General features: G+C 43.8%; 1 protein-coding gene across 1 annotated transcript; it reads right to left on the bottom strand.

The window, feature by feature from the left end:
* Window positions 1–567: 567 nt before the first annotated feature.
* On the bottom strand, window positions 568–14,594 carry ZNF792 (zinc finger protein 792). The gene is made up of 4 exons (XM_065898352.1): window positions 14,562–14,594; window positions 3,819–3,945; window positions 2,800–2,922; window positions 568–2,186 (listed from the first exon to the last, which is right to left on the bottom strand). Exons 1-4 carry the CDS (start codon window positions 14,592–14,594, stop codon window positions 568–570), a joined length of 1,902 nt encoding a protein of 633 aa, XP_065754424.1.
* Window positions 14,595–23,744: the final 9,150 nt, after the last annotated feature.

Genomic DNA, 23,744 nt, shown 5'->3' with positions numbered 1-23,744 from the left:
GCGCTCTGCCATCCTGCTCTTCCCTGAGGCAATAAATTTGGAGACCCCTTTGGTTTGGTAGACCTTAATTCTGTTCTCAACCCACTCCACAGTTATCAGAACACAGAAGATTAAAGGTGGCTTTATCAATAAGGCTCTTATCACCCAAACCAGAGCAATGTAAAGTAAATAGTTGTTAAGATAGGTAAGGTGGAAGCTGGATGAATCCATCATGAGCATCATACAAGATAAACAAATGTCCTTGAAAAAGGGAAACCTCTGCAAGCTGCCAGTAGGACCCAGCTCAGGTCTTCATGGCCAAAGATGGGTGATGTCCACAGCTAAACCAGTCACAGGGGGAGGGAATGACATCTTCCCATGGCCTCAGGCTCCTCATGATTCCCTCCTGGAGAGAGGAAACAGAGGCCTGTCTTTTGTGAGCACAGGAAAGTGGCTGATGCACACTCTGGAGACCTGCCAGTGGGTAGAACTGAGATGACTTCTACCACAGACATTAGCAGTGAGAAAAACTCTGGCAAAGTTTGTGGTCAGAAAATGCAACCCTGCTCCAGAAAGCTTCCAATATATCTAGCATCCATTGGGAATCTCTCCAGCATAGATATTTGGATGAACAAGGTTCAACTTCTGGCTGACAGCTCCCTCATAAAGACCACTCTCAGAGTTAATCTCTAGTGGGTGCTGTCGTGCAGAAGAAGGAGGGTGCACGTTCTCTGAACTCCTTTCTCTGGTGTGAATTTTCTGATGCCGGATGAGGGTAGACCTTTGGCTGAAAGCCTTTTCACATTCATTGCACTTATATGGCTTATCTGGTTTGTGAACTTTCTGGTGCTGCCTCAGATTAGAACTCTGTCTGAAGGTTTTCCCACATTCAAGGCACTCATAAGGCCGCTCACCAGTGTGAAGTCTCCGATGGTTATTGAAGCTGGAGCGTTGGCTAAAGAATTTCCCGCATTCAGGGCACTGATAAGGCCGTTCACCAGTGTGAAGTCTCCGATGACTATTGAGGCTGGAGCTTTGGCTAAACAGTTTCCCACATTCACTGCACTCATAAGGCCGTTCACCAGTGTGAACTCGCTGATGTTTCATGAGGTCGGAGCTTCGGCTGAAGGCTTTCCCACAAACGCTGCACCCATAGGGTCGTTCACCAGTGTGAACTATCTGATGTTGAACAAGTCCATCAAAGTGGCTAAAGAATTTTCCACATTCATTGCACTTATAAGGTTTTTCTCCAGTGTGAACTCTCCAATGTTTAATTAGGCTGGAGTTGCAGTTGAAGGATTTCCCACACTCGCTGCACTCATGAGCACTTTTACCTGTATGAACCCTCTTATGATGAATGAGGTTGGAACGTTGGCTAAAGAATTTCCCACATTCACTGCACTCATAAGGCTTTTCTCCAGTGTGTACCCTCTTATGTTGAATAAGATTGGAGCTTCGGCTAAAGAATTTCCCGCATTCGCTGCACACATGAGGGCTTTCACCAGTGTGAACTCTCTGATGTTTGATGAGACTGGACTGCTGGCTAAAGAATGTCCCACATTCACCACACTCATAAGGCTTTCCTCGATTGTGATCTCTCTGGTGTTGAAAGAGGCCAGCAGCATAGCTGAAGAATATCCCACATTTGCTGCACTCATAAGGCCTTTCTCCAGTGTGGGTCCTCTGCTGAACAAGTGAGGATTTGTCACTGAGAGCGTTCTGAAATTCACTGCGCTTCTTACGGCATTGCACAGTGGGAAAATCCACCACGCCTTCGGAGCTGTGGTGTGGCTCCACTACACGGGGAGTGACCTGGTGCTGACCACATCTGGACACAAAGGCCTTCCCACCCTCCCTCAGTGTGAAAGGTTTCTTTGATGTGTCATCTCTGCAGCTCTTCACAAGCGAGGCGCTGCCTTCGTTCCTTGAGATAGGCTTGTCCACGTTCTGCTGCATCTGTGGTTGGTGAAGGTTGGCATTGAACTTGAACTCTCTCCTGTATGCCTCACACACATGTGGTTTCTGCCAGGGATGTGTTGCCTGGTGTTCAGCTGGGTGCACAATGTCTTTCAGGTGTAGGCCACGCAGGTCACAGGGGTAGCCTTTCTGGGTGGATGGAACCACCTTGGGATTCATGTCCTGTGACACTTCTACAGAAACACTAAGCTCAGCAGGTGACCCCTCACCCTCTGTTCCATGGCAAAAATCTGAAAGGAGAAAAATGCTGGTGACAACCCAATCACAAATGCAAGTCTGATCCAGGAATGAGTCCATGGGATTATTGGCAAGATGAAAGGCCTGAGGTCAGGATGAGGAATGGTCTTCTCTAATGTGCTGCGCCTGGTAAGGTCACGAAATAGGGGAGGCCTTACCAGGAGCAAGGACACAAAGATGTGCACAGTATCAGGTGGAAAGGCAAGTCTCCTCCTCACTTCTCTACAAAGGCTTTTCAGGGGAGCCCTGGCTGCTGGTAACCCATGAGGACTGTGCAGAAGGATGTGTTCAGGCCCGGGAAAATCTGGTTGCAACTGGCTAGCTGGTGTTCAAGGACTATAATAGGAAATGTGTACATTGCATGAAATATTAAGTGCAGGTCCACATTGGAGAGTGTTGCAGAGGGAGCTGTGGAAACAGTGAGGGACACAGCCAGGGGCCCCAAGTCAAAGCAGAAATGACAAGTAGGCAATGTGTCAAGAACAGGAAAGGAAAGGTAGAAGAGAAATAAGGCTTTGGCACCAAAACAACGATGAACACGAGAAAAGTGGCAGGTATGATCTGAAGACAGTAGTGAGGTCACATGGTCCCCCATCTCTCACTTACCTGAGCCAGGCCCTCTATATGCCCCTCTTGCCATGGCTGACGTCATGTCCACTCGGTCAGGCACCCAGGGCTCTGCCCCCATTTCCAGCTGGGCAACTACATGAGACCTGAAAGATGTAAGTCCTAAGGGAAAGACAGGACAGGTAAGGGGCCAGCACTTGCCCTGGTGAACTACCCCACAACAGACCACAGGAAAGAAAACAAAATATTACAAAAGGAACACACAAGGGAGGTCTAGCAGGAACATCTCAGTGGTCATAGCAAATAGTAACCACCAGTGCCTAGAATTCCTGGCAGTCAGGCCTTAGGAAATATTAGTTTTAAAGGAAAAGAGCAGAACAGAACTGTCATAGATCTGGACGATCACCCAGGCGGGCAGTGGCTGAGTCAGATGGGATCCACTGGTCTTCCTTCTGGGACCCTTCCCCACAAGGCTTCAGGGCAGCAGGTATTGGGGCTGCTTGGGGAGAGCGTGGGACCCTGCACACAGCTGAGCTCTGGAACCCACCGCACATGTACCAGAAAGGGGGGAAGGGGGACTTCCCTGGTGGTGCAGTGGTTAAGAATCCTCCTGCCAATGCAGGGGACATGGGTTTGAGCCCTGGTCCGAGAAGATCCCACATGCCACGGAGCAACTAAGCCAGTGCGCCACAACAACTGAGCCTGCGCTCTAGAGCCTGTGAGCCACAACGACTGAGCCCACGTGCCACAACTATGGAAGCCTGCGTGCCTAGAGCCCGTGCTCCTCAACAAGAGAAGCTACTGCAAGGAGATGCCTGCATACCTCAATGAAGAGTAACCTCCACTCACTGCAACTAGAGAAAGCCCACACACAGCAATGAAGACCCAACGCAGCCAAAAATAAATAAATAAAATAAATAAATTTATTTTTTAAAAAAAGGTGGGGGGGAAGGAAGCAGTGCCCACGGTCTGGCTGTGGGACAGAAAGAGCCTCTTCTTGGGAAAAGAGGATGGGCAGAGATGAGCTGAGGACACCTGGGTGGGTGTGAAAGCCTTACCCAGTGAGGCTATCAGTGCAAAGTTCTCCAGCATCACATCGCAGTACAGGAGTCTCTGAGCCTCATCAAGGAGTCCCCACTCCTCCTGGGAGAAGTAAATGGTCACGTCCTCAAAGGTCACACAGTCCTGCCATGATGGGGACAGTTCATTCCATGATCAGCTTCTCTCCTCAGGACTCCCTGTCTATCCCCTGTTCACCCTCCTCCCCAGCTTCCCAACTCAGAGGAGATCCCAGGCCCTGGTTCCATGCCTTCGATGACTGCTTTTTCAGCCCACAGCAATGCCAGCAATGCTCTGGGCCTGAAGTGCAGGGCCCCTAGTGTCGCCGATGTCATGCCTTACAGATACAAACAAACATGGGCCCATAATCCCCAGTACCAGGGCCCTGGGGGCAACAGCTCACATGCCCTCCCCACATGCGTATCACTCTTTGGACTGTACATTTCCTCAAACCCTGGACCTCACCACTGCATCCACATTGTTGCTGTACCCCCTCCCCATCCCAGCCCACATCATAGCCATCTCCATGCGCTGTCACTCTTTACATGGTATTGCTGGGGCTCAGGGTGGGCCACCCCAAAATGTGCCTCAATGTCATATTGATTATTTTGAATTAAATTTACTTAAGAAACGGCCAGCACAAGGGGGACACTCCTTTCTGTCTCCCTGAAAGCAAGAAATGAATCTCTCATGTAAAAGTAAATGAATGTCTCATGTAAAAGGGTGTCTTTCTACCTCAATCTGGAGGTAGAAAGACACCCTTATCACCAAAGATAGGGATTTTGGGGACAAGAAGCCTATATAAACAAACTTTGTTACTTCTTTAATTTACTACCTGAAGCCCAAACTCTGTTTAGATTTTTCACTAATTGGGTACCCAAAACCTAAGTTTCTTTGTCTAGTCAATTCCTCACAAATTTATTGTTTTTTTTGTCCAAAAAGTATAAAAGCTGCCTGCTTTGGCCACTTCTTAGGTCCCATTTCTATGAGACCTCCATGAGCAGGAATTAAAATTTGTTTCCTTTTCACCTATTAATCTGTCTTGTGTCAATCTGATTATTAGTCCAGCCACAAAATCTCAAAAGAGGGGTAGAGGGGGAAATTTCCCTCTTCCTGACAGTTGGTGAGCCAGGCAGGTGGCTGGCTGGAGCCTGCTTCCCGCCCTGAGGATGCTGTAGATCCGGGGACATCTGACAAAGACTGCAGAAGGTAGTAAGATTTCTTACCCAGTCGGCCTCCCGGGTCTCTGCCTGCAAGTTCTGGTGGGAGGGAAAGTGGTGAGACTCCCCTTTCTCTGTCTCTAAATTTAGATTAGCAGGAGAAAATATTTGTGGAGCTGGTTAGTTCCTTGTATTAGTGACTTGGGAATCCTCATCCTTCACCTCCCAGAGATGGTCACTGTTTTTCTCTGTCTCTGTCTGTCGTGTTGTTTGTCACGAGGAAGAACCAGAGGGCAGAACACAGGCATAGGCCCTATGAGCCTGCTGTTCAAGCCAGCCTCACACACTGGTGAATTAGCAGTTCTCACCAGACCGGCATCTGTTTAGACAAACTTTGCTCTGGGTTCTTATTTTTTGCTACGTTGGGTCTTTGTTGCTGTGTGTGGTGGCTTCTCTTGGCATGGGCTCTAGGCGCACAGGCTTCAGTAGTTGTGGCGCACAGGCTTAGTTGCTCCGTGGCATGTGGGATCTTCCTGGACCAGGAATCAAACCCTTGTCCCCTACATTGGTAGGCGGATTCTTAACCACTGTGCTACCAGGGAAGTCCTGCTCTGGGCTCTTTATTAAAAAAAAAAAAAAAAAAAAGATGAGTTTTTTTCCTTCCATCTTGTTTTATGTCCTCAGAGCTTGGCTTTGTGTCCAGTGAGAATACTGTCTCTGGTCTGTACCATCCAGAAGGTGCATTTACTGGGGTGCATCTGGTGGCCAAGCTCTTTGTCCGGCCATACCAGCTCTCAGGGGACTTTGTCATAAGGCGTCCCAGTCCATAACGGACCTCTGTCATCACAACCTTCATTAGTTGTTAGTGCTGGGAAAGTCCCATTCCAGTAGTGCCTGCCGGATACCATAAATTATCGGTTTTATGGCTGGAGGCGCCCCAGATTTTTGTGGGACACTGGAGACACCATTTTCCCTACACCATTCTCACCACCTGTAGCAACAAAGGGGTTCTACCTTCTTAGACTAATTCTGGGAGTGGGCTTTTTGGATCTTGTGAGGGCTATATACTCTTCTTGTGAGATGCCTCTTGCATCTTTGGTTAAGCCATAATAAAACACTTATTGGCTTCAGTCACTATGTGAAAATATAAGATCCTACTTGTCAATGGCCAGATGATAGATCCTTTAAATTGGCTATATTTAAAAGGAAAAAACAATTGAGAGCTCTCATAATAAACAGCTGTCATACTGGTACTTATGGGAGGACCAAATTCTCTATAAAAAGAAAAAAAAAAGGTATAATGACTAGTCTTAGAGAATCCCTTATTAAGATAAAAAAAAACAGAAATTAGACTTAAAACAAAAATCCAACATAAATTCTCCTTCTTAAAAATCACCCCATCTTCTCAGCAATTTCTCAGGCTCTCCTACAAATAGTCAGAAAATAAATGGGCTGGAGGCCAATATTTAAGAGTTTATAGAAACAACTGTCTTTGTCTTACAAAGCTTGTCTTATGAAGCTCTACAAAACCAGGAGTAAACTCTAGAAACAAGTCAAAGCCCATCGAACTTTACTCGTCCCAAGGTCTCACCTAATCCTCTCGAAATGCTTGCAGATATTATAGATCAGGATATTGGCGCAAACTTGTCCTGTACTTAAGAAAAACATTTAATAATAATTACCCTAAGACCTATGATAATAGACAAGTATACTCCAAAACATATTTTCTTTCTCTGTCCCTTCAAGTTATGTCATGTATTTGAATGTAAACACAGCCCACAGAGCCTGAGCCTGAGCCTGGACTAATTCAATCAGTAAAACCTGAAATTAAAAGAAAAAAGAGAGAGAGGCTTTTTCAAACACCCACTGTTAAAAGGACTTTTTTGCTCAAACTCTAATAAGTCACAGCCTCCCTAGAATTGCTTGTCAAGGGCAAATACAGATCTTAAAAGTCTTCTACACAAATAATAAAAGACTAGCTAGCTAAGCAAATAATCTAATTCATTCCAACTGTTACTGATAAACTAGTGAGTTTTCTATTGTACCTGATTCATGACTAAAGTTTTAAAATAAGAACTATGAGATCTCTGGTTGCGTTTATCTATATGTCCATATGTGTATGTTAACTCTGGATGGCACTGCCAAAATTAATCTGTAAAAGAGCTCTATTTAATTGGCTTAAATAAAGACTTTTTTTAATATAAAAAGTCTCAAATATGTAATAAAAAATAACCCAAACGTTTCTCATAATCTTTAGTAAATAAAAGCTACTTGTTGGTTAAATTAATACAGATATATCTTCAGAGTTACCTGAAGGTATATCCTCAGATAATCTTTAGGAAATAAAAGCTACTTGTTGGTTAAATTAGTACAGGTATATCTTCAGAGTTAGCATTAAATGTAATGTAGATAAACAACCTTTGTTCTACCTGGGTGTACTAGTCAAACGGGCTAATGTTGTCTCTTTTGCAGTTTGTCAGCAAACAAACAAACAAGATAATGACTAACTGCTTTAATGTCTCATGAAATTTTCATGAGTAATCTGATTGTTAAAAATAAATTGAACAGATATAAATGTGATGAGTTTTTAGGTGAACTTTTAGACAATAATTGTTTTATGATATGTCCATTTAAATAGTTTCCTAAATCTGTTTGGTAATTTATACACTTAGAGTTTTGCTACGTTAACTTAAACGATGGGAATTAACTGGATGTCTAAATCATTTCCAAATACGATAAAGTACTGAAACGTTAGTTTCTAAACAAGTCTAAGTTTATACCTACTTGTTGCCTCTTGATACAGAGAAACTAAGTATGTTTGGCTCTAGTAAATATATCTTGTGCTTTATTGAAAGATTGTACTATGAAATAGCATGTTTCTAGAAATTATAAAACGTATTTATGTTTGTCACACCACAAAATGTTAATAAAGTTCACAATTGTTTACTTCTTTGTTTTCACTAAAAAATTAAAATTTCAAAGGATTAGGATTCCAATTAATATATGTGGTTAAAGCTGCAGATATAATAAGGGATAAGAAAAGGTATGGAGACATTTTTATTAAGGAAAAAGAAAGTGATTTTGTCCTAAAGCTGGTTAGTTCTAAATGGGAAAGAAAACAAGGGACAAACTAAAAAGGATTCTTTGGAAAGGAATTTTATGTGTGATCATGACTGAACAAGGTTAGAATGAATTTAATTATGTAAATAAGTTTTCATATCAAAGTAAACTGGTACAAAATTGGAATTTGTTTTTCTCTCTGTTAAAAGAACAAAGTCTTTTTGGTTGTTTGTTTTGTTTTCTATTGGTCTGCTCTTGATAATAAGAGATTATGAAAGGTTTTTCTTTACCTTTAAGTAATGTGCCTAGAAAAAAACAAAGATCTTCTGTCTTGTCAAAGTAATTACTTATGTTCTATATCTTTATCAGGTCTTTGATTCAGTAAGTAAACCCAGTCCTATTGCTATTAAAAGGCCTGAATTTTGCTCAGAACTATATAGCCTTCTATATTTGCCTAAGAAGTCTTTAATTATTACTTTGGTTAAATGGATAACGAAGCATTGCTTCACAGCGACCTATTTAAGTCAAATATTTTTTGATATTTTTGACAAACTTCTCCCAAATCAAATTCTAAATGAAAACTTTTTGACTTAGAACTAATATTGAGACGTGAGATATTTCAGGGAACCTCTGAAATACCCTCAAAGATTTATTCTCTCTCCTTATAAAAAGATATTAAACTAATTAGGTGTATTTAATATGTTAAATTATATGGAAACTGTTGTCACATAAGAAGTCATGTTAAGTCTCCTTTATGTTGTGTCTGTATAGGTATGTATTCCAAGTGTTCCAGAAATTATGTGAAATTTCTGAAGTCATATATGTCCTGGCATAAAATGTTACTGTCATCAGAATGGAGACTCATACTAAAGGGATTGAACCCCGGTATCAGGGAAATGCACTGACTGTCATGCAAAGGCAGCAACAACAGAATCTGTAAAGACTGTGACACATGTAGATAAAATCCATTCTGCTTCTGCAAAAAACCTGACCCCTTATTGCCAGATTTTGCCATTCTGATGTCCTTGTACCATGGCAACAGTCTACTTCTGAATAAGAGAAATTAAAATGGGTAAACAATAGCTGTGAATTAAATGAACAGTCAGGGCTATGGGAAACCTAAGATGGCTACTTGGTTCTTCCCAGCTCCCTGGCAAACCTCATTTTTTTTTTTTTCTTGCATCCCTTCACCCACCATAGTGTCTTTAAGATGCATTTAAATAGACACTGGCAGGAAGATTTCTATAACATTGCAAAAGCTGTCTACCAGCAATGTCTGACCTGTCAAGTCCATAACCCTGGGGAAAAACAATTTTTGTCCCCAGAAGCCCCAGACATTTTCTCTCTGGACTCTCTGAGCACCTGCAGCTGTACTTCATTCAACTGCCACTACGTATGGGTTATCAGAATGTTTTTATTATTACATGTATGTTTTCCGGATGGATTGAAGCCCTCCCTTGCTACAAAGCTGATGCCCTCACAAGGGCAAAGAAACGGTTTTTAAAAATGTGTTTTTCATTTGGGTATACCTTCCACAATCTCCAGTGATCAAGGCATCCACCTTACGGGGCAAATCATATGAGCCTTAAAAAATACCTCACAAACTTCATGGAAGTATCACTGTTGCTCTCATCCTCAATCATCAGGCAAAGTTGACAGAACTAACGGAAGAACTGGACTCAGAGCAGAACAAGAATTAATTACATGGGATTGAATGAACTGATGAATATGATTATAATTTTTGTGACTTTTTGTTTAAAATATTACTGATTTTTTAACCTTTTGTTTTCCAAATACAAGGAAGTTTTTTTAAAAAGATTTACAGCAATTTGGTAAGTTATACCTTTGTAAGCAAAAATGAAACATTTATCTTTTTCCCCCTACCTGATCTCTCCAGAATTCAGAAACTCTCTGTATTATTTTCTTAGCAATATAGTTACTTGCATAAGTTCAATAAGAATCTGTTCTCTTCATAATAGGACACAATTAGAAACACTGGTTATCTTGCCAAGGCTTTGACTGGAAAGTCATATTTGAGAGAGACACATGTAGACTCAGATATGACCAGACAGCTTGAAGGAACTAAGACTGCCTTTACTTTAAAATTATTATTTTATTTTTTTCTTTTTGGCTGTGCGGCTTGCGGGATCTTAGTTCCCTGACCAGGGACTGAACCCGCGCCCTAGGCAATGAAAGCGAGCAGTCCTAACCACTGGACCACCGGGGAATTCCCAAAATTGACTTTATGGGCCAATCAAATCCTTTGGAAAAGCATCCTGGTACCTTGCTAACAGGGTTCCCAGCGCCTTACCACGTGAGTAAGGACGGTCACTTCTGAGAGGCACAGGAACCTCAGGATATTTGGGGGATCTCAAGAGAGGAATTCACCCAATTCTATAGGTATTACAGGCAAGTCTGATGATAAGTCTGACGTGGCTTCCTGGCCTCGAGAGGCTATTAAGAGTTCAATCTGGAAATTCCTTATGAAAAGTTCCAGCAAAGCAGATTCAGAAGAGCCTATATGGCTAAGCCCTATTCTTGCTGGACCTGTATAAATAATCAGGCCGAGTTTATGGAATCTAGACTTACTCTGCAAACAAATTCGTCTTAATTTGGCTATCCTTGGTAGACATGAGAGTGATTTTAGAGAACAAAATTATGTTTCAATAGAAACTATAATGTACACTTGTATATATGATTCTAGTGCTATTAGTTTTCATTAAGGCTTTGTTATTTACCTGAAAACTGGACTGGATCCTGAATTATTCTAGTTTCCTCCAATATCTGGCTACAACTCTTTAATGTTTCCAATTTTTTCTCACCCTTCTGAGTTGGAATCACTGAGAACTAAAACTGAGTTTGGAATCATTGAGTTGGAATCATTGAGAACTAAAATTGCCCTTTTCCTGAAGCCCTGCAAATTGAAGCTAAACGACTTGATAAACTTCAGAGAAATTGCCACCACGGCTCATATTTAAACTATCCTCGTGCCTTTTACTATATGAGCCACTCAGAAAGTTTTCCTGACATCAGAGACATTTCAAACTGCAAAAGATGCTTCAACCCTGACATCTAGAAATCTTCTTGACTGACTGCATCCTGGTCTATAAACTGGTTTATAATCTGCTCCGATCATTAACCTTTGTTTTTCTTTTGATTCCCTAGAAATGTCTCCTATTAAATAATTGGTTGCTTGCACCATAGGCCTAGCTGTGGGAGCTCCCCCTGCATCACTGCCTCCTAAAATAAGGTATAACTGTTTAACTGAACTAATCTGTTCTCAGGACTAAGAAAATGGTTCAATGAACTGTAGGACTCCACTAACCATTCTCTCTCTCCACAGAGGACGATTCAGAGGAGGGAACTGTCAGACCCGAGGTAGGCCTCCCCTAAATGTTTCTCAATGGCATATTGATTGTTTTGAATTAAAGTTACTGAAGAAACAGCCAACACAAGGGACACTCTGACCCTCCTTTCTGTCTCCCTGAAAACAGGAAATAAATTTCTCACGTAAAAAGTGCACTCCCTGCATCTGGACATAAAAAACATCCTTATTTGGACTTCCCTGGCGGTCCAGTGGTTAGGACTCCGCGCTCACCATGCAGGGGGCCCGGGTTCCATCCCTGGTCAGGGAACTAGATCCTGCATGCAGCAACTAAGAGCCCGCGCACAGCCAAATAAATAAACATTAAAAAAAAAAAAAAAAAAAAAAAAAGGGCTTCCCTGGTGGCGCAGTGGTTGAGAGTCCGCCTGCCGATGCAGGGGACGCGGGTTCGTGCCCTGGTCCGGGAAGGTCCCACATGCTGCGGAGCGGCTGGGCCCGTGAGCCATGGCCACTGAGCCTGCGCGTCTGGAGCCTGTGCTTCGCAACGGGAGAGGCCACAATAGTGAGAGGCCCGCGTACCGCAAAAAAAAAAAAAAAGAACACCCTTATTGCCAAAGATAGGGAATTTGGGCCAAGAAGCCTACATAAATAAAACCTGTTACTTCTTTACTACCTGAAACCCGAACTTTGCTTAGCTTCTTCACTAATTGGGCACCCAAAACCTAAGTTTCTTTGTCCAGTCAGTTCCTCACAAATGTATTGTTTCCTTGTCTAATAGGTATAAAAGCTGCCTGCTGTGGCCACTTTTTAGGTCCCATTTCTGTGAGACCTTCACGTGCATTAAAATTTTTCTCCTAAAAAAAAAAAAAAAAAAAAAAAAAAATTTTTCTCCTGTTAATATTACTTTTATTATTAGTCCAGCCACAAGAACTCAAAGGAAGGGTAGAGGAGGAAGCTGCCCCCTCCCTGGCAGTCCGGAGAATTCTTGGCAAATACAGCCATGATCCCATCCTGCTCCCAGACCTTCTGTGGCTCCCACTGCCAAGGGCAACATCCACCCTTGATGTGAAGGCCTCCCCACTCGGCCCTGTTCCTGGCTTCAATCCAAGCCACCCAGGACTACATCAGATGCCCTTGGCCCTTTTCTTCTGTCCCTTCATCAATCACTCATTCAAAAGCCAACCTCTCTGGTCCTCCTACCCCCTACCCACCAGGGTCTAACGGCTCTCTCATCTTGCCCCATTTGCCCCTGAGTTGATTCCCCAGCCCGACTGAAAATCCCTGGGCCCCTTCAAGGGTCCACAAAGCCCTGGTGAGAACGAAGATGGCTGAATGAGCACCAGCCCAGGCCTCACTGAAAAATGACCTCCAGTACTATGAAGCCTCAGCCCCCCTTCTCATATCTATGCCCCCAGGAAAATGTGGCCACCTGCCAGACCCACCTTTCCCTACACACAGCCCCCTGCCCAACCACCACCGTGAACACTAACTCTCCCTCATCTGTCTTTATGATGCCAAACAAGCCAGCAAGATACCCCGTTCTCAGTTCTCAGACCCCACCCTCCCCCTTCCCCCTAACATCACTGCCACCATGACCTGAAGTTTCACCCTCCTAAATCTGACACACCCTTGCCCACACACCAGATGCCACATCTTGGTTGTTTCTTTTTTTGTTTTCTTTCTTTTTTTTTTTCTGGCCACGTCGCACGGCTTGTGGGATCTTAGTTCCCCGACCAGGGATCAAACCCGGCCCCCCCTGCAGTGGAAGCGTGGAGTCTTAACCACTGGACTTCCAGGGAAGTCCCTCGATGTTTCTAACTGTGAAAATAAAGACCAACCAAATGAGAACAGCAAAGGCTAATTACTCTGAGTTTGCTATAGAAAGAGAGTCAACCGCTTATGCTCTGGCACAGACTCAGAGGCAGGCAGAGGAGCGGGAAAGCTTTATAAGTGGAAAAAAAGGGAAGGCTTCAGGTATGCCCTGTTGGCATGGGGAAGCTGTGGGCAGGCTAACTAGGCGCAGGGCATCCTATGTGATTGGTTAGGGGTGCATATTTGGCTTTCCCTGGTTGGTCCTATGTTGGAAGTAGGAACAAAAATTAGAGGAGTTGTCAGCTATTAAGCCTTGGTCTTTTGGGGCCAATTGTTACAGAAGTTATTGTTTAACTTTCTGGATTGTCACTAGAGATGGCAATCTGGCTTCCTGCGAGTCTAACTTTCAGCAGGATGGCTTCCTGGGTTGTTTATTGTAGATAAGAGGGTTGGTTGCCTGGACAGATTGCTGCAGGTTGTGGGCCAGAGTTCTATTTTATATATAGTCTTTCAATTGTCCCTTTGTATATTTGGTGTCTCATAACCTAAACTAAGTCTCCCCAGAACACCATAACTGTGGGTCTGGCTCCTCAACCTTCAACTCCACGCAGGGGTCCCTGGAACATCAGAGTTCAACATGGCCAAAACCTAACTTCTTCTGTTTCCACTGAAAATTCCTCCTACGGCCAACTTCCCCTTCTCAGTTGATGGTTCATCCATCCTCCCAGCTGCTAAAACCCAAAACCATCACGTCACCTCTTTCCTTTGTCAGCCTCCACATCAGAAAATCTGGTCAGACTAGCTTAAAAGACACACCTAGAATCCAGTCGCTCCTTCGGCCTCCAGCCACCTGCCCGAGTCACGTGGGCTGCAGTATTGCAACAGCCCACTCCTTGCTCTCCCCGCCTTCACCCTCAGCCAGCAGTCAATTTTCCACTCAGCATCCATAGGGCCCTGCTAAGACCGAAGTCAGATCATCTCCCTCCTGTGCTCTGAACCTTCTGTGGCTCCCAACACTCTCAGTAGAGAGCCCCAGCTCCCCACCCCGCCATTCCAGGGCTGACTTCAGCCCACCTGCTCTCTGAACACTCCCAGGTCAATCAGGCATTTGCACGTGCTGGTTCCCGTGCTTGGGAAACCCTTTCCCACCTCATCCCACTAGAGTTTAGAAATGGGAACTGCTCTCTATAATCCGTGGCCTGGATTCAGGACTCTAGGCTGGGAGGGACTGCTCGCCCTCTCAAACCCTCGGAGACCCGGGACTCAAAAGCAGAAAGATGAAAAAGAAGTGAAGTCGTAGGGCATCGCCCATCTTTGATACCCCGGCGCCGGGCACGTGAGGGTGGGGGGCTGAGCGGCTGAGGGCCTGAAGCCCATCCACTCACCTTCGCCGGGTCCATCAGCGCCGCCGCCGCCATCGCAGCCCGTGGACGCAGGGGCCCTAAGAGGCGGGCGACCGAGGCGAGTGTCGCGAGCTCAGCCTAGCACCGCCTCGCCTTGCCCGGGGCGAGGTGGCACTTCAGTCTCCCCGGGGTCAAGGGCACCCAGAGCCCGATGCCGCCGCTGGGGCCGCGGAGAGCGCGCGCCCCGGCGGGACCCTGGCGGACACCGCGTCCCAGGGGCTCACGACTAGTTCAGAGGCGCGGAGGAGGGTCCTGGCCTCCCTGTCCTTCCCCTCCCGCTTCGGAAAACCAGCTGGGAAGAGCGGTACTGGCCCAGCCCCGGGCCCACGGCTCGGGGCGCACCGGCCCGGGGAAATGACTTGCTGCGCTGAAACGCAGGAAGTTCCGGCCCCCACCTCCTCGGCCCTAAGAAACGACACTCCCCGGGGCTGTCATTGGCCCAGCGCCAGCCGGTGACGCACCGGCACAGCCTAATAGACCGTGTTTTCTGTCCTGCATCCGGCCAGGCTGGTCGGGGGCGGCGGGGGAGAGGCGGGAGGGAGGCAGGCGGGGCAGGAGAGCGGACCTTGCTGGTTGACATTGGCCGAGGTGCACCGTGAGCTGCATCTCCTAAGGGGCTGTCCCCAGGCCTCTGGGGCCAAAGAGGTCTGTAATATGAGACCCCCTGGTACCTGTGTGGGCGTAGCTGGCCCCTTTACCTCTCAGGCTCCCAAGGACCCTAATTCACATGGAAAAACGAAGCTAATATCTAATTTACGGGTTCTTTGTGTACTAACATTAAATGTTGCTCTAATTCAGTGCATCTCAAACCCGTAACGTCAGCATCACCTGGGAATTTGTTTAAAATGCAAGTTCTCAGGCAATAACCTAAACCTAGACACTTATAAATCATCCTGGGGGTGGGACCCAGCCTTCTGTGTGTCAACAAGCCTTCCGGGGGACTCCAGTTTAAGGAAAAGGGACTCTCATTAACATTCAGTAAATAAAATGGCGGAAATAAGGGCTTCCCTGGTGGCGCAGTGGTTGAGAGTCCGCCTGCCGATGCAGGGGACACGGGTTCGTGCCCCGGTCCGGGAATGATCCCACAGGCCGCGGAGCGGCTGGGCCCTTGAGCCATGGCCGCTGAGCCTGCGCGTCCGGAGCCTGTGCTCCGCAACGGGAGAGGCCACAACAGTGAGAGGCCCGCATACCAAAAAAAAAAAAAAAAAAAAAAAAAAAGGGAGAAATAACACTATATATCTCAAGGTAGGTAACAGGGCCTAGCACATAGTTTCCGCATAGCTAAGGAATAATTTCAGTGAGCCCAGACTTGCATCTTCCCATGCATAGAAAGACACTGAAATCATTAACTTAAGATGTCTGGGGACTTCACTGGTGGTCCAGTGGCTAAGGCTCTGTGCTCCCAATGCAGGGGGCCCGGGTTCCACCCCTGGTCAGAGAACTAGATCCCACATGCCGCCTCTAAAAGATCCTGCATGCTGCAACTAAGACCTGGTGCAGCCAAATAAATAAAAAAATAAAATAAAAAAAAAGATGTCTTTTTTTTGTGATTAGCAGTAATCTTTTGATGTTTGACTACTATATATTTTTTTTTTTTTCAGTAAAAATTTGTGTCTATCTTGGCTCCTCCATTACCTCTTCTGAACAGTTCCTCAGAGCTCTCTGAGAGGCCGTCTTCCCGGGCTATAGTCCTCGGTAATGCCCCAAATATAATTCTTCAATTTTAAGTGGTGCATTTTTTTCAGTCGACACCCCAAGCTCATTTACATGGTACAAATTAAATGTAAGGGAAGCTTGGTGAACAGAAAGAGAAAAAAGGATTGGTGAGAATATAACCAGTTTCAAGAACAATTTGTTAACCCATTTCCTACTCCTACCCAGTCAATACTCTCAGCCTCTCTTTTATATGACAACCCAAACTCCATCTAGTCACTGGTTCAATCTCAGTCTTAGTATTTACGCTCCCAACCTAACCTAAGGCCAGGAGATTATAAACAAAATAAGTTATCTGTCATCTCTCATTCCCAATACATAGCTGTGGTTCCGGGACACAGTGAAAGGACCTATTCAAACCACTGAAGGAATTACTACTCTGGTGCTCCAAGGACAAAGGACGACCCTGCCTGAAAAAGTGTCAGCATTACACCCCCTACCGGACTCTTACTCGCCCTCCCCACCATGTTGTGATGGTTACGAAATTCCTGAGCCCACCTGGGTGACGCCCACCTGGGCAGCAGGACCTGTCCCGAATAAGGAAAGGCATCTGCCCTGTCCCACTCTCACACTATAGAAGGAAGGTATATGTGCCTCGACCAATCAGTAAACGAAATTTTCACCTCAGACCATTCCTTTGTTTTCTGGCTATAAAAACGGATCAATAGCACATGTTTGGGCTCGACTCTCCCAGACTATTAGGAAGTCGGCCTGTTCTGGCAGCGACCCTTCCCTCTAATAAATTCTGTCTTCTTTACATTCTGCCTTATGTCTGGAAATTCTTTTCCAACCCATGTTCAGACCACAACGACTACCAACCTAGATTTCTATACAGAGTCAAAGCATCTTTCAAGAATTTTCCGTTTTTATGAAATAAGATTATTTCAAGCCAAAAAAAAAAGGAAAATTAATCTGCAGAGAATGCAATTCTAAAGATTGTATTTAAGAACAATGAAAAGTGATTCCAGGTGAAAGCTCTGTATTTCTAGGAATGAGGATCTGAGAGAGGAGTGTATCTGATTAATACAGCTATTCATTATCTGTATGAAACATGAATAATATTTCCTTGTGGAGATAGAATGATGGGATTACCATGTGTCAGGGAGGAAGAAATTTATCTTTACTATTTTAGGTTCTTCTGACTCATCTAAGAATTAAATTGACATGAGACAGATTAACAGGAGAAAATCAAACAAGGCTTAGTATCATGTATACGTGGGAGAGACCCAGAAAAATTGAGTAACTCACCGAAAATTGAAACCCTCACCTTAAATAACATCTTCAGCTAAAGACAAAAGAGGAGGGCTTCCCTGGTGGTGCAGTGGTTAAGAATCTGCCTGCCAATGCAGGGGACATGGGTTTGAGCCCTGGTCTAGGAAGATCCCACATGCCACGGAGCAACTAAGCCCGTGTGCCACAACTACTGAGCCTGCGCTCTAGAGCCCACGAGCCACAACTACTGAGCCCATGTGACACAACTACTGAAGCCCACGTGCCTAAAGTCTGAGCTCCGCAACAAGAGAAGCCATGGCAATGAGAAGTCCGCCCACCACAACGAAGAGTAGCCCCCACTTTCTGCAGCTAGAGGAAGCCTGTGCACAGCAACAAATACCAAATGCAGCCAAAAATAAATTAATTTTTAAAAATCCCATTAAAAAAAAAAAGACCAAAGAGGATGTCGAGAGTAGGAAGAGTCAGTTATGGGAGGTTACCAGGAATAGCAAAGTAAACAAGGGTGATTGTGATGCACATTTAAATCTCCACCCAATAAGAGTTTCTAGAGATTTGCTCATCCTTCTCTTCCAGGGAGACACAAATGGAGATTTCCCTTACAAATGGAAATGTTTGTTACATGAAGGCAACTCCTACTTTGTCTTCAGAGCCCGTCTCCTGTCTGTTTCTCAGAAAATAACCAGCTTAAAACAATATGCTGGGACTTATCTGGAGGTCCAGTGGCTAAGACTCCATGCTTCCACAGGTTTGATCCCTGGCAGGGAACTAGAACCCTGAGCAAACTAGAATCGAACTAGCACGCTGGCCCAGCCTGGCCAAAAAAAAAGTGCCAAAGAGACATAATTTAGGGTGGCAAATCCTGCTCCCCTACACATGCATACCAGAAAAGTCATAGAAATTGAAATGAGACAAAGTGATTAATATTCCAAGTCCCTTATATTGTCCAGGAGGAAGGTAAAGGTATTTATAACTGTAACAGGGAAGAACCAAATCTGACTCCATGTTGGATCTGTTTCTTTTACTTTAACCTTTGCTTTCCACTGCTTTTGTTCACTAAAAGGATACTGTCTGTACATAATGGCCTGCCTCAGGGAGCCCTGCCCCTCTGCCTGAATGTTAAACCAAAGTGCCTTTGTTCAGGGAAACATCCGGACCTTGTCCACCAGTGGATGGCTACAAGAAAGAAGAAATTAACACATCCCCTCCCTGAGGCTGGCCATTCCAGGTGATATTTGCAAAACTTATGGCCTTTTTACTTTACTTCCTCATCTCCTCCCCTTCTCTGTGCTATAAAAAAAAACTGGCATCCAAACTCTGATAAGATGGTTATTTTGAAACTTTACTCTGCCATCTTCTCAGTCTGCCAGCTTTCCGAATAAAGTCATACTCCTTGCCTCGGCACCTCATCTCCGATTTATTGGCCTGTCATGAGGTGAGCTTAGCAAGCTTGGACTCGGTAACATAACTCTGTAATTTTAATAAAGTTCAATTTATCAATTTTTTTCTTTCACTGATTGTATCTTTGGTATTGTATATAAAAAGTCAGGGCTTCCCTGGTGGCGCAGTGGATGAGAGTCCGCCTGCCGATGCGGGGGACACGGGTTCGTGCCCCGGTCTGGGAGGATCCCACGTGCCGCGGAGCGGCTGGGCCCGTGAGCCGTGGTCATTGAGCCTGCGCGTCCGGAGCCTGTGCTCCGCAACGGGAGAGGCCACAACAGTGAGAGGCCCACGTGCCGCAAAAAAAAAAAAAAAAAGTCATAGCCAAGCATAAGGTCATTTAAATTTCCTATGCTATCTTCTAGGAACTTTTTAGTTTTGCGTTTTTAATTTATATCTGGATCCATTTCGAGTAACTTTTGTGGATGGTGTAAAGGCCTTACTTCTTTTTTTTTGTATGTGGATGCTCAGTTGTTCCAGCACCCATTTGTTGAAAAGATTATCCTTGCTCTATTGAATTGTCTTTGCTCATTTGTCAAAGACAAGTTGATTAAATTTGTATGAGTCCACTTCTGAGCTCTCTATTCTGTTCCATGACCTATTTGTCTATTCTTTTGCCACACTGCCTTGATTACTGTAGCTTTATAGTAAGTCTTGAAATCAAATAGTGTTAGTCTTCCAATTTATTTTTCTCCTTCAATATTAGGTTGGTTATTCTGGGTCTTTTGCCTCTCCATATAAATGTTAGAATCAGTTTCTTGATATTTACAAAATAACTTCCTGGGATTTTTAAAATTTTTATTGGAATTGCCTTGAATCTGAAATAGGAGGGAAGGGGGCATGGTACAAACTCTAAAAGTATGACATAGCCCTTGAGGGTATGACATAAACTGGTTAGAACCCACCAGGTTCAAGATGGATGAAGATTCGACTTCTAGTGGACGTTGAGCCTAATTATATGCTCATTATAATACATTAACATGAAAAATGACACACCCACCAGCACCTTGACAATTTCGAGGCTGACCATAAAAGGTCAAAAAGTGGGTGGTGGCCCAATTCCTGGAAATCCCTGCCCCTTCTCCCAGAGAGTTAGAATAATCCTCCCACTCATTAGCCTATGAAATTACCCAGCCCATAGAAACTAACCACCCCCATATTTCAGGGCCTCTCACCCTAAGATGGCCCACACTCTGTCTGTGGAGTATGTTCCTCCCAAAGCCATTCTCGCCTTTTGAGATGGACCATATTCTGTCTCTGGAATATGTATCTCTCTAAATAAATCCACTTCTTACCTATCACCTTGTCTCTCACTGAATTCTTTCTGTGATGAGACATAAAGAACCTGAGCTTCATTAAGTCCTGAGACCAGGTGCGATCTCAATTAAAAGACAGTGGATTCAAGCCCCAATCTGAGTTATGTGGTTTCAAACCTATATATCAAGTTGGGAAGAACTGAAATCTTGACAAAATTGAGTCTTCCCATCCATGAACATGGAATATCTCTGCATTTGTTTATTTCTTCTTTGATTTCTTTCATCAGAGTTTCATAGTTTTCCTCATATAGATTTTGTACATGTTTTGTTTGATTTATATTTTAATATATTTCATTTTCTTGGTGCTAATGTAAATGGTATTGTATTTTAATTTCAAATTCCAATTGTTCATTTCTAGTATATAGGAAAGCAACTGATTTTTGTATATTTTGTGTATTAACCATGTGCCTTGCTATATTGCTTATTAGATCCAGGAGGTTTTTTTTGTTTTGTTTTGTTTTGTTTTTTTTGCGGTACGCGGGCCTCCCACCGCTGCGGCCTCTCCCGCTGCGGAGCACAGGCTCCGGACACGCAGGCTCCGGACGCGCAGGCTCAGCGGCCACGGCCCACGGGCCCAGCCGCTCTGCAGCATGTGGGATCTTCCCGGACCAGGGCACGAACCCGTGTCCCCTGCACCGGCAGGCGGACTCCCAACCACTGCGCCACCAGGGAAGCCCTAGATCCAGGAGGTTTTTTGTTTGTTTGTTTTGAGAGGGTTTTGGGGTCAGTTCTTTAGGATTTCTACATAAACAAACATGTAATCTGTGAACAAAGTGTTATTTCTTCCTTCTTAATCTGTATACCTTTTATTTCCTTTTCACATCTTACTGGATTATCTAGGACATCCAATACGATGTTAAATAGGAATGATGTGAGGGGACATCCTTGTCTTGTTCCTGTCTTAGTGGGAAAGAATCTAGTTTCTCACTATTAGATATTCCATGTTCATGGATGGGAAGACTCAATTTTGTTAGCTATAGGTTTTTAAAATGTTATTTATCAAATTGAGGAAGTTCCCCTCTATTCCTAGATTGCTGAGATTTTTTTTTATCATGAATGGATGTTAGATTTTTATCAAATGCATTTTTTTGCATCTATTGATATGATCATGTGGTTTTTCTTCTTTAATCTGTTGATGAGATTGATTACCTTCATTAATTTTCCAGTGGTGAACCAGCAGTGTATGACCCACTTGACCATGGTGTATAATTCTTTTTATATATTGTTACATTCCATTTAATAATGTTTTGTTGAGAAATTTTATATCTGTGTTCATAGTAAGTATTGGTCTATAACTGGTCTTGTAATGTCTTTTTCTGGTTTTGACATTAAGGAAATGCTAGCCTCTTAGAATGGCTTAGGAGATATTCCCTCTACCTCTGTCTAATGGAATAAATTTTAGAGAATTGGTATAATTTCTTCCTTAAATGTTTGGTAGAATTCACCAGTGAACCCATCTGGACCTGGTTTTTATTATTGTTGTTTTCTCTGTTTTGAAAAGTTATTAATTATTGATTCAATTTCTTTAATAGATATAGGTCTAATTGAGTTATCTAATTTACCTGTGTGAGTTTTGGAAGATTATGTCTTTATGAAATTGGCCCATTTCATCTAGGTTATCAAATCTGTGATAGAGTTGTTCATCATATTCCTTTATTATTCTTTTAATGACCATGGGATCAGTAGTGAATAGTCTCTCCTTTATTTCTGATATTAGTAATTTGTGTCTTTCTCTTTTTTAGTCTGTTAATTCTGATGGGCTGAATTGTGTTCCCTTGCACACAAAATTCTTATGTTGACGCTCTAGACCCCAAAGTGGATGTATTGAGAGATAGGGCCCTTAGGAAGGTAATTAAGGTTAAATGAGGTCATAAGGGTGGAGCCCTAACCTGATAGGATCAGTGTTCTTATTAGAAGAGAAAGAGACACCAGAGATAACTTTCTTTCCACACGCACACGGAAGAAATACCATGTGAGAAAACAGCAAGAAGGAAGCCATCTACAAGCCAGGAAGAGAGGTCTCACCAGAAATCAACTCTGATAGCACTTTGATCTTGGACTTCTAGCCTCCAGAGCTGTGAGAAAATTAATTTCTGTTGTTTAGGTCACCTACTCTGTTCTTTCGGTATGGCAACATGAGCAGACTAATACAGTTTGCCTGGCTAGAATTTTATCAATTTTATTAATCTTTTCAAAGAGTCAGCTTTTAGTTTTGTTGATTTTCTGTTTTCAGTTTTGCTGATTTCTGCTCTAATTTTTTTTCTTCTGCTTACTTTGATTTGATTTGTTTTTTTTTCCCCCTAAGGTGGAAGCTATACTGACTTTTAAATATTTCTTTTTGTCTAATGTATAAATTCAATGCTATAAATTTTTAACAACTGCTTTTAAGCACTGCTTTCAATGCCTCCCACAAATTTTGATAAGCTGTATTTTTGTTTTCATTTAGTTCAAAATGTATTTTAGTTTCTCTTGAGATATCCTTGCTATCTCCATGTTATATAAAACTGCATTGTTTAATCTCTAAATATTTGAGAATTTTCCAACTATGTTTCTGTTATTGGCTTCTAGTTTAATTCTATTGTGGTCTGAAGGCATACATTGTATGATTTCTATTCTTTAAAATTTTTAAGCTCTGCTTTATGGCCCAGGATGTGGTCTATCTTGGTTGTATGTGAGCTTGAAAAGAATGTGTATTCTACTCATGATTTTTTTTTTTTAGGATTATCATGATTTATTTCATTATCAGTCTTATAAGTTGCTGAGGTTGGGCAAAGCCAGGATAGTTGATAGTGTGTACCTCCAATTCTGATGTGTGTTTTCCAACACCACCAAGCAATTCGCCAGTTCTCAGCAGACTCTGATTTGATGCCCTACGAATTTAACTCAATTCTGACACTATCTACCTGGAGATAGCATCAGATCCCACAGGTTAAGGATTCAGACCCACAAGACTGCCCCCACTTCAGGCACCAATTTGCGTGTCCAAATTGTCCCCTGTGCTTCTGACCAACTGACTATAAATCAGAAGTTACTACAACCGGGCTTCCCTGGTGGCGCAGTGGTTGAGAGTCCGCCTGCCGATGCAGGGGACACGGGCTTGTGCCCCGGTCCGGGAAGATCCCTCATGCCGCGGAGCGGCTGGGCCCGTGAGCCGTGGCCGCTGAGCCTGCGCGTCCAGAGCCTGTGCTCCGCAACGGGAGAGGCCACAACAGTGCAAGGCCCGCGTACCGCAAAAAAAAAAAAAAAAGCAGTTTCTACCACCCCCGACTTGGATTTGATCCTCTGTTAGACTGGCTCACAGAGCTCAAGGAGACATTTACTTATGTGTACCAGTTTATTACAAAGGCTATTAGGATACGGATGAAAAGCCAGTTGAAGGGATACATAGGGTGAGGTTTGGAAGGGTCCCAAGTGCAGGAGCTTCTGTCCCCATGATATTCTGTCCCCATGGATGAGGTCACCAAAT

Source organism: Phocoena phocoena, chromosome 20, assembly GCF_963924675.1.
Source record: "Phocoena phocoena chromosome 20, mPhoPho1.1, whole genome shotgun sequence".
NCBI lineage: Eukaryota > Metazoa > Chordata > Mammalia > Artiodactyla > Phocoenidae > Phocoena > Phocoena phocoena.
Note: the sequence above shows the minus strand (reverse complement) of the source record. Positions and strands in the feature narration are given on the sequence as shown.

Excerpts from the sequence above, each read along its gene's own strand:
- ZNF792 (XM_065898352.1), bottom strand. The coding sequence starts at position 14,594 with ATGGCGGCGGCGGCGCTGATGGACCCGGCGAAG. Across the intron at positions 3,946-14,561 it reads CGCTGATGGACCCGGCGAAG|GACTGTGTGACCTTTGAGGA; the intron begins GTGAGTGGATGG and ends CCATCATGGCAG. Across the intron at positions 2,923-3,818 it reads TGCACTGATAGCCTCACTGG|GACTTACATCTTTCAGGTCT; the intron begins GTAAGGCTTTCA and ends TCTTTCCCTTAG.